General features: G+C 44.2%; 1 protein-coding gene across 6 annotated transcripts in view; it reads left to right on the top strand.

Moving 5' to 3' along the window:
• TRIO (trio Rho guanine nucleotide exchange factor) overlaps positions 1 to 13,632 on the top strand; it is a 330,643-nt gene that overhangs the window by 220,704 nt on the left and 96,307 nt on the right. For all 6 annotated transcript variants that reach the window (XM_032470128.1, XM_032470122.1, XM_032470150.1 and 3 more), the window contains exons 21-28: positions 1,339 to 1,461; positions 8,186 to 8,380; positions 8,479 to 8,594; positions 9,391 to 9,457; positions 10,067 to 10,176; positions 11,129 to 11,198; positions 11,759 to 11,848; positions 13,443 to 13,535. In XM_032470128.1, the coding sequence (XP_032326019.1) occupies positions 1,339 to 1,461; positions 8,186 to 8,380; positions 8,479 to 8,594; positions 9,391 to 9,457; positions 10,067 to 10,176; positions 11,129 to 11,198; positions 11,759 to 11,848; positions 13,443 to 13,535 (864 nt within the window). The remainder of the gene's footprint in view (positions 1 to 1,338; positions 1,462 to 8,185; positions 8,381 to 8,478; positions 8,595 to 9,390; positions 9,458 to 10,066; positions 10,177 to 11,128; positions 11,199 to 11,758; positions 11,849 to 13,442; positions 13,536 to 13,632) is intronic.

The raw sequence follows: 13,632 nt of genomic DNA on the forward strand, positions 1-13,632 counted from the left end.
CAGTCTCTTTTCTCCACCGTCCTAGACAGAAGTCCAAGATCCACCTGTGACCACCAAGGGCCCCCGCCGTCCTTCGCATCCTGCCCCTCAGCACGCGCCCCCTTTCCTCCCTAGCCCACCCCTTCTCAGCCTGCGGGCCCCTGCTTAAGATTAGGCACCCTCACTGGCCTCCCCACTCTCTCACTGGTCCTTTGTGCATGTTTCTTCCCAGTCACACGGGCAGGGCTGGAGCCTCTCCCACCCCCAGCCCCACACAGGCACGATTAGCTCTATGAATGGGAGAACTAGGGACCTTTGAATAAACTGAGCAAAATGGCTTTCTGCCTTGATTCAGTATCAGTGTCAACATTGTTTCGGAGACGGGATGGCCATGCTTGGGCGGGTGTAGCAAAAGTAAATTCCCAGCCAGGAAGCCGCATGGTAAGTAACCCGGGTTGTGCTTTCCTTTTTTTTTTTTTTCTTCTAAAATGCCATCAAATGTGTGACATCTAAAAGAGACAGTGATGTTTCTTTTCCAACAGCAGCAAATTGCAGCGGATGACTCAGTTTATGAAGGGCAGATAGAAAAATGTCTATGTTTTTATTCTTTCTTTTTCCCATGATATTGCTTTTTTAGATGTGTATGTTTAAATAAGTCTGATTTCACTTCGGATAGGTGAAAACAGAAGAAAAAAATGGCTTCCATCTAAAAACAAAAGAACATATGAGTTAGACTGTCATTCTGGTTTTGTTGCAACCTGAGCCTGCGGGTCTCCTCCCAGGTGTGGTCAGCTCTCTCCTACAGCTGGGAGGTTAAGCCACATCTCCAGCCTGTGTCTCCCAGTGCGCATTTATGCATATGGGGGCCCTCTGCAGGGGCCCCCGGAGAGCAAGTAAAGTGGACACACACCTGAGTACTTGCCGAAGTCAGGGCTAGGAAGAAAGACCTGAAGTTACACGTTGGAAAGCTGGGGATTTGCATCTGCTTTATGTTTCATTTTGTAGTTAGGACACCCCAGTAAGGGCCTAAAGTCCCAGGGACGGGAGCATCTCACTGCTTCATCTCACCCCTTACCCACACGGTCTCGGTGTTCTTCAAGGCGGCTGTTCGTTGTACTCAGAAACTCTTGAACTTATTGCTGCCTAAGTGACCTGATTACAGTTTTCTAGAATGTCCTTTTTTCCTTTTAATTTCGGAATTAAGATACATGTTTGAGAAGCGCGTCTCTCTCTGAGGGAGTGTTTGTTGATGTGTGCCAGCCCGGGCTCGTGACTTCACGTTTAAATGAGAGTTCGAGGCATCGGGACTCCCTGCCCTGGGTTCCGCTGTGAACGCTTTTCCTCTCCTTCCCGCTCTAGGCTTTGGAGTGGATCCACGACAACGGGGAGTTCTACCTTTCCACGCACACCTCCACGGGCTCGAGCATCCAGCACACCCAGGAGCTGCTGAAGGAGCACGAGGAGTTTCAGATAACCGCGAAGGCAAGTGCACTGCTGTCCAAGGGCTCGGAGGTCTGCCTGGGCTTTTCCAGAATAGCCTAGAGCAGGACGCTTCCTGTAACTAAGGTATTGCTTTAAAATACTGCTTAAGAAACAAATACCTTATGGAATTGGAGGACCAGGGTGCACCCAGTGGCCTGTTAGACGTGAACGCAGCGGTAATTCTAAAGCCTTCACACCTGTCCCGAGCTGTCCCTTCGTTTCTCTTTCCTGTCGTTCCTCTGATTCTTGCAGATGCCTCCTGCCTCCTTCCTTTAAGTTTTTCTTTCTTCTTTGTCCTTTTCCTGATTCTTCCCTTCGTTTTCTGTCCATTTTCTTTTCCGAGGTGTTTTCCGAGTGCTTGCTGTTTTTAATGGAGCACCGGTGTTAGCAGCCTGACTTAGATGTATGGGCTGCGTGTTTTCTTCCCTTGCCTTTAGGCGATGAAAATCGTTGCAGTAGCATCGGGTCCAGCCTCCTGCATGAAGCTGCCTGTGTTTCGTAGTTGCAGAGTTTGGGTCGATTAGCTCTCAGTGGCTGCTCATGAGTTTACAAAACTGGAGGCTTTTTCACTTTTCTGCTGAAATTCAAAATTGAATTAAATACATCCTTCTGGCTTGTGCGCTGCATGTGACTGTATTTTTAAGCAGATATGTAAGAATTTACACAGTGACGTGAAAGTTTTCCAAATTAAAGTATACCCGGCAGAAGTTGGTTCCTTTTACCTCCAAACAATTTTGAGGCTTTCAGGCTTCCGTTCTCAACCTGTGGTGTTTTTGTTTTTCAAAGTTTTGAATATACATTCTTTGTACTATTTGCAGAAGTGCCTCTGTTTTGATGATAGATTTAAATTTTTAGAAAAACTGGAAATTAATTCAAATTTAAGAGTGAGAAATAAATGATCAAGCTGAGTAATAATTTTGGTTAAAAGGAGGTGTTCCTAGAAAGTATAAAATGATTGATTTTCTTGTGTGGCCCTTAAATTGGCTTTGGAAACAAATCAATGGGGACTTTTTAAATCATTTGGAATGACAGCAGCTCCTTTGTATTATGTTTTTTAGTAGTTTTTTATATTTTCTGTAACAATTTCTGACTCATCCTGCTGGCCTTCCCGAGCCTCTGCTCCTGGTTGCCCCCCCGCCCCCACCACCCTGGCCAAGCTGTAAGTTTATTTATTTATTCAGCCTCTGAATGCTGGGCTGTGGGAACCCCTGGTCTCTGTTCTGGAGGAGCACCCAGTCTCAGTGGGGCTGCAGACAGACTGACCACCGCGGAGCTCAATGGGGATACCTGGGGGAGGCCAGGACCACACCCAGAGGGGCCATGAGCACTCTGAGGAGGCACCTACCCACCCGCTTGGTTGAGGGGAGCTGAGCTGTCCTGCCTCTGCAGGTAAGGAGCATGTCTTTCCCTTCCTCTAGATACAGCACGCCTTTGGCTGTGTAATTCTCATTTTTGTTAATAGGTAGATAATAAGTATAGTTATTCTCTGCGTTACATGAATTACTTTTTTTTTAAAATGTCCTTGATTATAAAGATAGTAAGAAAAATCCTAAGATACCTCTCCGAGGTAGATTTAAGATGTGCTTCTTTTCACTGACTTAAATTTCCATCAATGTTCCTCTCTGCAGACTGTGTACAGCCAAATAGTCCATTTACTGCACAACTCCAGGGGGTGCCATGCACACAGAATATGATGTGAACATCACTGTCTAGAGCTGAGTAGCAGGGTAGCCTGTTTCACCGTCGGAGCCTATACTAAAGGATTTTTCCATTATTCCTAAATTTCCCTTTTCCTCAAACTCGGGTTATGGTTTTGGAAGAATGAACAGTAACAGGCTTATTTTTACCCTTACATTTTATTTAAAAATAAGCATCTAAAATCATAGGTGGCATCTGACCCTTATGTTTCCCAAATATACGGAACGGTTCCTTTCATTGGGTGTTTCATTGAATCAGTTTTGCTGACAGAAATTGGTAGATTTTGAAAAGAACACCTCTCACTTTTTTTTTCCCTTAGCATTTTCCCCTTTGGTTTCTGGCTGCCTTTCTTTTAATCAGAAAGCACCTGCTTTGGTGCTTGGAGACATCATTTAGTTTTTCTTGTTGAAATGAAGTTCTTGCTTACCTTCTGTCCCCCTATCTTAGTGTCTTCTAAGAAGCCACTTTTATTATGTAGAGAATCCTTTGCTCTGATGTGGCTTCTTCCAGTCTGGTTGTTACATAATTAGTGTTGTAACATTTTTTTGTGTTAGTGGAAATAAAGCCTCCCCCAACTAGCTAAGACATAGCTTGAGTCCTTTGCAACCCAAGGCAGTAATTTCTCAAAATGCTTTTGCAAGCACTACATGCACCCAGGCCACGGCATTTACTTAAAAGCAGGTATCTGTCCCCACCTGACACGTATTGACTTGGACTCTCTAGGAGCGAGGCCTGAAAGGGAGCAAGTTTAGAAAGCTCCCTAGGTGATTTTTTTGCACACTGAAGCTGGAAATCCACTGCCTCACTAAGACTTTCTAAACTTCATGCTTCTACCCCCACGGACACTGCATTCCCCATCTTCAGTGTCCCCAGCGCCAGATGCCTTACGTTGCCAGGAAGTGCCCGAGACCATCGAATGTGCAGCCTTTTTGGGTTTCTGATTACCAGAGAGGTCGGCGAGTCTTTTGAGCATGTGGGCTTAAGCGTTCAGCCTGCCTTTGTTTTTCTCTAGTTCCTTGATTACACCTAAAGATGAGGTAGTTCAGATTAGAGTTTGTATATTTTTAAAATAAAAATCTGCTACCACTGCCCACCTAACATTGAAAAGACTGACCATGTCAGATGTTGGCAAGAAGAATAGGAACCCTCACAGACCCGTGGTGGGAATGCCAAACCATAGGACACCTGTGGTGTACGGTTTGGCAGTTTCCTAAAACTTTAATCATACACCTTTCATGGAGTCCTGCCGTGTCCCTTCCTCTGTACTAATCCAAGAGAGAGGGAAGCCAAAGAAGAGCCAGACCCACTGTGTGATTCAGTTTGTATAAAGGTCTGGAAACGCTGTTATCTGTGACAGAAAATAGATCAGTGGCTGCTTGAAGACTGTGGTCTCAACAGAAATCTCTAGAAAGTAATATTTCTCCAAATCAGGGTGTGGACCTTATGCATCAGGATTAACCAGAAGGACTTACTGTAAAATTCAGTCTTAAGTTCCCACTTACGCAGAGGTTGGTTAGGAAAAAGAACTTAAATAGCACAGAGTAAGCACAATTTTGAAAACAGGCATGTTTGCTCTACTCAGGTTTGTGCTCGTTGGGTTGTGGGCATGTGGGAAGTTGACTGATGGCCTGATTTAAGAGTACAGGGCAAAAGGAGAAAGAAAAATTATGTAAATTCATTGAGGCTCTTTTTTTCGTATAAAATCTGAGATAATAAAACTTCAGAATTTGTAAAGGAAAAAAATAAAGAATAGAAAATAAAAATCTGCTTTCATAACAATCTCTCGTGCAAACAAGGAGGCTGCTGCGCCCCGCAGTGACGGGTTGCACAAGCTGTTACATGAACAGCGCTGGGTGCCGAGCAGGGCTTATCACAGGCGAGCGTTTATGTCAGAAATGAAAGAGAGAAAAAATACACATCCACATCCACGCACTTGCTTGAACCTAACGAAACCTCTTGGGAATGACACACCAGAACAGCGACACACGCGCTAACTGGAGTGAGAAGACTGCACTTTGTATCCTTTCACACCTTTTGAATTTTGAGTTGTGTGAAAGCGTTTAGAATACAGTTAAAATAAAAATCATGGGTTAGCAGATTCGTCCCACTTAATTTTAACCACACCATTCATTCATTCAACAATTTTTAATTGAGTCCCATCTATGTACCAGGAACTACACTGGGTGCTGGACTCATGGACAACACGTGCTAGTTAGAGAAACCAGCATAACATGATAAATGAGTAAATATATGTACGTACATGTTAAATAAGAGAAAAAGACAGCCACGGGGAGAGGAGGATTGCCATCTTTGATAGCAGGCGTCACCGAGAAGCTGTTGACCATCTCATTAGCATTTTTTGTTTAAATGACATTTACACATGGACAATTTATCGATCTACCAGGCCTTGAATATAGGAAATCTTTGTTCTACTTCTGGTTTCATATAATCAGAATCAGCCTATTGGTGTTACATGCTGGCAACTAATCTGTTTTGTCTTGTGTGTTAGACCTAGTACACAGAAATCTTCCTTTAGTTTCTTGGTCGCTTTTGTTTTTTGTTTTAATTTTAGCAAGCCACGTTGTCTTTTTTGTCTTCACTTCTGTGTCCCCATCACTTAAAACATGAAATAACTTTCTTAACCCCTTAAAGATACACAGTTGGCCCTTGAACAACGTGGGTTTGAGCTGTGTGGGTCCCTTGATACTCGGGTTTCTTTCAGTAACTGTGTCCTACAGTATTGCATGGTCCGAAGTTGGCTCAGTCTGTGGATGTGGACTGTTTTGGGGGGGTCAGGGGGGAGTGAGAAATAAGGTAGGGGTCAGTGCCCCAACCCTTGAGTTGCTCAAGTGTCAGCTATTTGCAGTGCCCTTCATGACAGTGGAAAAGAAATGCTTAAATGGTGGTAAAACACAACTTTTCTATGCTTTTCGAAAGGTTAATATCTTGACAAATAGCAGCAAAACCTTCTCTAGGCAACCTGATTTTTTTTAAATCCTGTATATGTCATGTTAATTCCCTCTGACACTGAAATTTAGTGATGTTTCTAACTTACATCCTTTTTGAAATTTATGCTCCCAAGTCTGAAGCTTTGACTATTTTCTTGGTGTGTAATTAGGCCCGTCTTAACACAGCCAGAAAGGTGTCATATTGATACCAAGCCTGGAGGTTTGTTTGACAGACATTTTCCTTCTAGCCCGCTCTGCTTGAGTTCATTTCCACACAAGACGAAGGCCCTAAAAATTTTCAGAGTGTTTTAAGTTTTGCTGACTTTCTCCAATAAACAGCTTTGATACAGTTCGCAAAAGTGATTTCTTTTTCCCCCACAGATATTAGTGATATTAGTCCCTTGAGCTCTGTTTTCCTGTGTGTTTTGGTAAAGTGTACTCATGCCAGTTCACAGTAACTACCACTCCCATTAAAGTTACAGGTGTATACACGCTTACATAAGGAACCTAATGTTAATTTATTATCTCAGTAAATATTTGCTGAGTGTCCACCATGTGCCGGACACAAAAAAAGTGTGTGAGATATTAGTGAGCAAAACCAACACACACCCCTGGTCAGTGGCAGGTTCATGTTCTCACCAGAGGGGAGACAAAGTATCTTGACAAGTAAATTACACCAACTTGGAGGTGATGCGCTCTTTGCGGCAGAGCAGAGGGAGGGAGGGAGGGAGCCCGGGGCAGGGAGGCAAGTTGCACTTCTAAGGGAGTCAGGGAGGCCCATTGAGAAGTGACCTTTATTTCAGCAAAGACTTGAAGGAGCCGTTGAGACATCTAGGGGAATAGCATCCTGGCGGAAGGGGCACCGTGCACAGAACGTGCACAGAACAGAAGGCGAGCAAGCCTGGAGTGGGGGTGGGTGAGCTGGACCCTGTTGGGGAGGCCTGGAGGTTCATGCGGGGTTGAGGGATGTTAACAGCTGGCTCTGCCGGCTGCCTAGTGAGTTCTGGTCAAAACTTTTATTGTACAAACTAAGATAGTTTATCCAGGTTTTGAACCCTGACCTTCTCCCTTTGAGAGATTTTTAAAGTCAATTTCCTGAATATTAGTCATAACGATTTTCTAGTTAAAGCCTGAGAAAAGCAGGTCCCGTAGCAGAAGAGAAACGCTGCTCATGTGAAATGCCAGCGGGAGTGTTGAAGGAAGCCTACAGTAATAACAGATGAAATGGTAACAATCTATAAGCAGCAAGGAATAATAAATGAAGTAGATGTGGCAAAAGATCTGTTGGAAAACCGGAGTTGAGAGAAGTTCCTGCCATATCTATGTAGAGAGAACCAGTGTCTTATGGTCATCCCTAGCTATAAAAAGCAAGAAAATTGTACTTAAAGCTCTTTTCTAAATACATATAAAATGAAATAAATTTATTTTTAAGAGAAAGTTTATTAACAAGGAACAAGTTTAAATTACCTCTGTGAAGCCGCCTTCCTGACTACTGTCGCCTTCTCCGGATCTACTGAGAACTGAAGCATTGGTGAACGCTCCGTGGTGGGGCTTCCTCAGGGATTTGGCTGTGTCTGCAGGGGGCCCTTTGTCACACAGGCTTCAGGAAAACCAGGCTCTCAGCTGGCTGCCCCCCTAAAAGGGCTCTCAGTCTCACTGGGGACATGGAGTAAACAAGTGTGAGACCAGGCGGTGTCCTTGTAACCATCACATATGGCCTTCATGGGAGAAGAGTCAGGGGGTTGCTGGCTGACCATCCTGTGTGCATGTTTGCCTGCTCATTCTGCGGATTTTGACTGAGCATCTCCTAGATGAAGACATTGTCTGAAGGCAGCCTGGACTTTTTCCTTGAGGTCATAGAAATGGCCTTCATTGTGGTGGGAGAGCCGAGGCAGGTTAGCCAGTCTAGAATTAGGGAGATGAATTTGATGGACTGAGGGTTTTCGTCTCGGTTTCTGCCGCCAGCAGTGATTTTCCTGTTCAGAGCTCCGAGTTGTAGGCAAGTTGCCACTGTGTTTCTGGTTTCTGGTGGTTGGGTTCATTTGCTTCACAATACTTTCCTGTTGTTTTTTTTGCAGCAAACCAAAGAGAGAGTGAAGCTATTGATACAGCTGGCCGATGGCTTTTGTGAAAAGGGGCATGCCCATGCGGCCGAGATAAAAAAATGTGTCACTGCAGTGGATAAGAGGTACAGAGATTTCTCTCTGCGGATGGAGAAGTACAGGACCTCTTTGGAGAAAGCCCTGGGGATTTCTTCAGATTCCAACAAATCGGTAAATTGCTTTGTGCAAACTGAATAAATTACCGTTTTCTTCTTCGTGTTCTGTTTGTCGATTTAATTAACTGAAGTTCATTGACTCCCTTGTTCCAGAGTAAAAGTCTTCAGCTCGATATAATTCCAGCCAGTATCCCTGGGTCAGAGGTGAAGCTTCGTGATGCCACTCATGAGCTTAATGAAGAGAAACGGAAGTCTGCGCGCCGGAAAGAGTAAGCTAGTCTTTAAGAACCTGCCAGGATTCATGGAGAGAGTGAAGAAATGTCACTGGGCAGACATGCTTGCTTCTGTGTGTGCTTTGAAACCGAACAGCATTCATCCTTTGCTCTGCTCTGAATGCTCTTAGTTTCTGCAGCACAATCTCCACAGTTCCCCTCGTCGCCTGATTCAGAAACACTGTCTTGTTTTTGTCCATGTGCCCCCATTTCGTATGGGGTTGACAACTTGTTTTAGTGTCATTTGTCCTCAGTAGGACATGAATGATAATACTAAGGAGAAGAAACCAGTAACACAAGTGCAGATGTTGGAAGCTGCCAGTTAGCAAGTGACACTAGGTATCAATAGCGACAAAAGATTGCTTTAAACCGGTGGTTCTCAGTTGGGCACTGCTTTGTCCCCCCGGAGGGACACTTGGCAATGTGTGGAGACATTTTCAGTTGTCACACAGTGGGGGCTGGGGAAGTGCTACTGGCATCTCGTGGGCGGAGACTGGGGATGCTTCTGAACGTTTCGTAACGCACAGGACAGCCCCAAATGTCAGCAGTGCCAGGTGGAGGAGCCCCCATCTGAAGGTGCCTCACCCACATTTTTTCCAAAGTGTTTTTTCCTTTGAATTGGTGACTGGCTACTGTTCTTCTTCTGTCTGTTCTTGATTTAGTTCTCCAGAGCGCATTACTGACTAACGCTTTTAAAACCACCTTGTCATTTCATAAGCCATGAAAGTGAGTAGTTAAAATAAGCATGTGTCCTGGCTGAACTAAACCATTCACCGTCTCCCTCTGTTTTAAGGTTCATAATGGCTGAGCTCATTCAGACTGAAAAGGCTTACGTAAGAGACCTCCGGGAGTGTATGGATGTAAGTAAGTTTTGTTGCTTGTTTATTTCGACTGCATGTTGTCCTGCGGTTTATTCTTACCTGCTGGCAGTTCTTAAAATGATCACACATTTGGTAGTGGTAGTTGAGATTTAAAGTGTGCATGAGCGGCCTTCTGTGTGTGCTTCTGCACTTCTGTGAAGTTCTAGGCGTGTTTTGGCTCATTGCAGAGATGATACAGCATTAATGCTCTCATTCCTTTAGTCACATGACGGCCTGGCTGACAGTCTGTTTGTGTAGAATTTTACAGCAGCTTCAGAGAAACGCGCCTACCGATTATGATTGGCAACGGATGCTCAGTAGTTTAGCGAATATTTGTTGTACCTTGTGGACTAGGTTAATTCCAAAATTTGAAACCGAGAATATGCTTAGAGCTGAAAAGTATAGAAGCTATTCTCAGGTATTAATAGCAAAATTGGTTTTTTGGTTTTTTTTAAATAGTTTCTCATGTTGTTTTGTAAAAGGTTCCACTCCTAAGATACATTTTCCATTACACATTAACTCCGGGTATGTATTTACAGGTATCAGGAGTAGCTGTTCTTGAAAACATGTGGGTTTTTGTCTAACCCTCTCCGTTTCCCTCCCGGCCAGACCTACCTGTGGGAAATGACCAGCGGCGTGGAGGAGATCCCGCCTGGCATTGTGAACAAAGAGCTCATTATCTTCGGGAACATGCAGGAAATCTATGAATTTCACAATAAGTGAGTGGCTTTATCTCTGGGGACGTGGTCAGTGACTCTGGAAATCTAGATACTGTGCTGAAGTTTCATGACAAGAAGTAAAAGTTTCCAGTCGAATTGACCATAGATTCTGGTGATTCTGTTGACATCTGCAAGAACCCGCCAGGCTTGCTTCATGAGGACTGATAGTCCAGAGGCTATTTATTAACACAGATTCAACTTTAAGCTTGTACTTACCTGTTACAGAAGTACGAGGAGGAAAGCTGGAAGCTTTCTGTAGGAACCCTCACTTCTCTCAGGCCGTGTCATCAGCTGTGACATCAGTTACTTCTTAGGGCTAAAAGGAAGCGTCGCCCTCCAGGAGCTGCTGGCTGGTGCTTGGTCTTTTCCTAAAAAGAAGGAGGAAGGAACTGAGGACGGAACAGATGTGTAGTGTGACCAAAATAAAGTGCACTTTCCACTGGCCCTCGGAAGCACATGGTTTTATTTTTAAGATCAAAAACGACAAAATCCAGCAGCAGCAGAAGCTCCTGTAGGTGGAGTCTGTGCGGCCCGAGCAGCCTGAGGAAGGTGGTGTGGACCAGAGCTGGTGGGTCGTCCTTGCTCCCTGCCCCAGCCGGCAGGAGACACTAGCATCTAAGCGGCTTCTCTAGGATCCCTAAATTGTATCCTTAGCTGCTAAGCATAGCACTTCCCCAGAAGTAAACTGCTGGGGTAAACGTCTCTATTAGAAAGGGCTTAAAGGCTGACCTGGTTAACTGTTTGAAAGTCGCAATTACTTACCCTAGTTCAGAGCTACAGGTTTTGTAAAATTAAAATCTGGAGGGTATAGAGTTTTCACTGCACTTGATTAAAGTGATGGAATTTAGGAATTGCCTGAATTCTGGTATGCTTGGTCTAATTTCTGGCCTATCTCACTAGTAAAATGTTTTCAAACACCTTAATAACATGATACTGTTTTTACTGTCTGTAGTATATTCCTGAAGGAGCTGGAGAAATACGAGCAGCTGCCGGAGGACGTTGGACACTGCTTTGTCACTTGGGTAATGAAACCTCTCACTTGCCTCGTGGTTCCGAGGGAGGTTAGAAGGAGCACTGTTCATTCTCCGACATCAGCATTTTCTGCTGGTGTCTGTGTACTGAGAAGCAGACTCCCCGCCCCTCTTCAAAGAATTGCATTCTCCAGCTAGCTATTACTGCGGAGGGAGCTTTTTATTGGCAATAGTGATGGTTTGAAATAGAACGTTGGGTTAGGGTGCCAGGCCTCTGTGTGGCCCTGGGGATTCGCAGGTCACTGTGAGTGCACAGCCCTGCGCAGGGAGATTGTCCCGTTGGGAGGGAGGCAGGCAGGTGACCTGGTGAGCGGGCCCACATCTGTGTAAAGCACAGGTTTGCCTGCTTCACTGGGGCACTGGTGCTCAGGTGTGTCCTCCCAGCGGGATGTGTTTCTTATTTTAATAGCTTTCCTTATAAAATACGGCTTCTTTAATTTTGGATTTGAATCTCCTTCATACACACAACTGCTTTTCTGCATAAAAGTTTAACCATAATTTGACTTATTGCCACTTGAAAGAGTTAATTCTAATTTTTTTGTTGTTTACAGGCAGACAAGTTTCAGATGTATGTCACGTATTGCAAAAATAAGCCTGATTCTACTCAGCTGATATTAGAGCATGCAGGATCCTACTTTGATGTAAGTAACAGACTGCTGAAGAAGGCGTGAGATTTTCTAAGTTGCGTTTGGTATACATAAAACCCAGCATGACTCATAACTTTCTCCTGATTGATGGTATGATACCATTTTTATCTGTCACATTTATAATGAGATGTTCTTGTATTTTCTTCTGTTTTTTAAAAGATTCTTCTTAAGTACTGCAGGCTGTATATCTGTAAAAAAAATACAGATTTTAGTATTTACATGTGTGTATATATGTGATTACAATTTATGTACAGCCACAAATTTTTTACATGTAATATCGTGCATATAAGTATAAGCTATTCAATTAAGCTTCTTCTCTCCTCTGTAAAACAAAGATAACTTTGAATCTTTTTTAATCTTTATTTTTCCCATTTCAATTTCATGATGCTATTAATTTCCAAAAACGGTCTACCAGTAAAACTGTACAGATAGCTCTGTAAAAACTAGGACCACTGGGAGGTTCATTAATTATATTCTCATTGGTATGAACATAAATGTAGTTCATCTTTTTTTTCAAATGTTGCAGGGAGGTTTATTTAGTGCAAAAGGGGTTAGAGCCTTTTGATAATATATACAGAATGCTTTGGGAGTTTCCAGAATATAAGTCACATGTGTGCCAAATTCATTTTGATTTAAAGATAAGGTACTTTAAATGTTACATGTAATTTGGTGCATGAGGCTACGAGGGTATTAGACTTGCTTCCGTCTTTACCCTCGTACCTGGTCAGGTGTGGTTATCTGCTCTTTTCTGGGAGCCTGGAGGATCAGAATAGATTTCAGCTTCTGTCTTCGAGGTGGAGCCCCGCCCTTGGAGGCCCCTATTTTGGTTGTCATTCTCACGACCCATAGTTACACATCATGCCTCGGTGAATACGGAGCCTGCCCCTGCCCGGGGCGCCTTTTCGTTTCGGTATTTCACACGAGCCTGGTCTTTGCTGTGACATGGAGCCCAGCACCGAGGCTGCTGCAGGCAGAATTACTGATGGCCTGAGCGCTGAGGGCACATGGCATGTTTAATGCTGGGAATCAAAGTCATTTAAAAAAAAAAAACCCTGGTGCCCTGAGGAGGATGCCAAGACGGAGATACTGCAAATACAGTAGGTGGGTGTGGAAATGAGAGCAGACACGAGAGAGGAATTCCCCAGAGCGTGAACAAAAGGAGCCTCCGGTGCGGAGGGGCGGGATGCGGTCTGTGATGCGGGCACACGTGTGGCCGGAGCTGCGGGAGCTGCAGCGGGGGTCTGAGCGCCGGGCAGCGCGGTGGTGGCCCGTGGGGACGGCACCAGCCCATGGGGACGGCACCGGGAGCTGCTCTCTGCTCCTGAAGGCCCGCGATGCAGAGGAAACACTGCTGTCTTCAGTGGTCAAAGTGATAACTTGACTGAGAGCTACTATTCTATGTCCAGCTTATTAAAAGAATCAATAGTGGTTTCTACTTTATATTTACAGGAAAAGTGGTATGTTTGTATTCATTATGGGGGTAAATAAGTGTAAGTGTTCAGTTCATGCTAACTTACACAGTGATTGTGTGTGGGTGTGTGTGTACGTGTATGTATACACACACATGTATAATTTTTTTTAAATTCAGGAGATACAGCAGCGGCATGGATTAGCCAATTCCATCTCTTCCTACCTTATTAAACCGGTGCAGCGAATAACGAAGTACCAGCTCCTTTTAAAAGTATGTATGAAGCACCTTCACACAGCCCACAAAATGTTATGAATTGTGCACTACTGCTCTGACATTTTTTCTATTCAGTGCATTTGTTTTCCTGACC

This window comes from Camelus ferus, chromosome 3 (assembly GCF_009834535.1).
Source record: "Camelus ferus isolate YT-003-E chromosome 3, BCGSAC_Cfer_1.0, whole genome shotgun sequence".
Lineage (NCBI taxonomy): Eukaryota > Metazoa > Chordata > Mammalia > Artiodactyla > Camelidae > Camelus > Camelus ferus.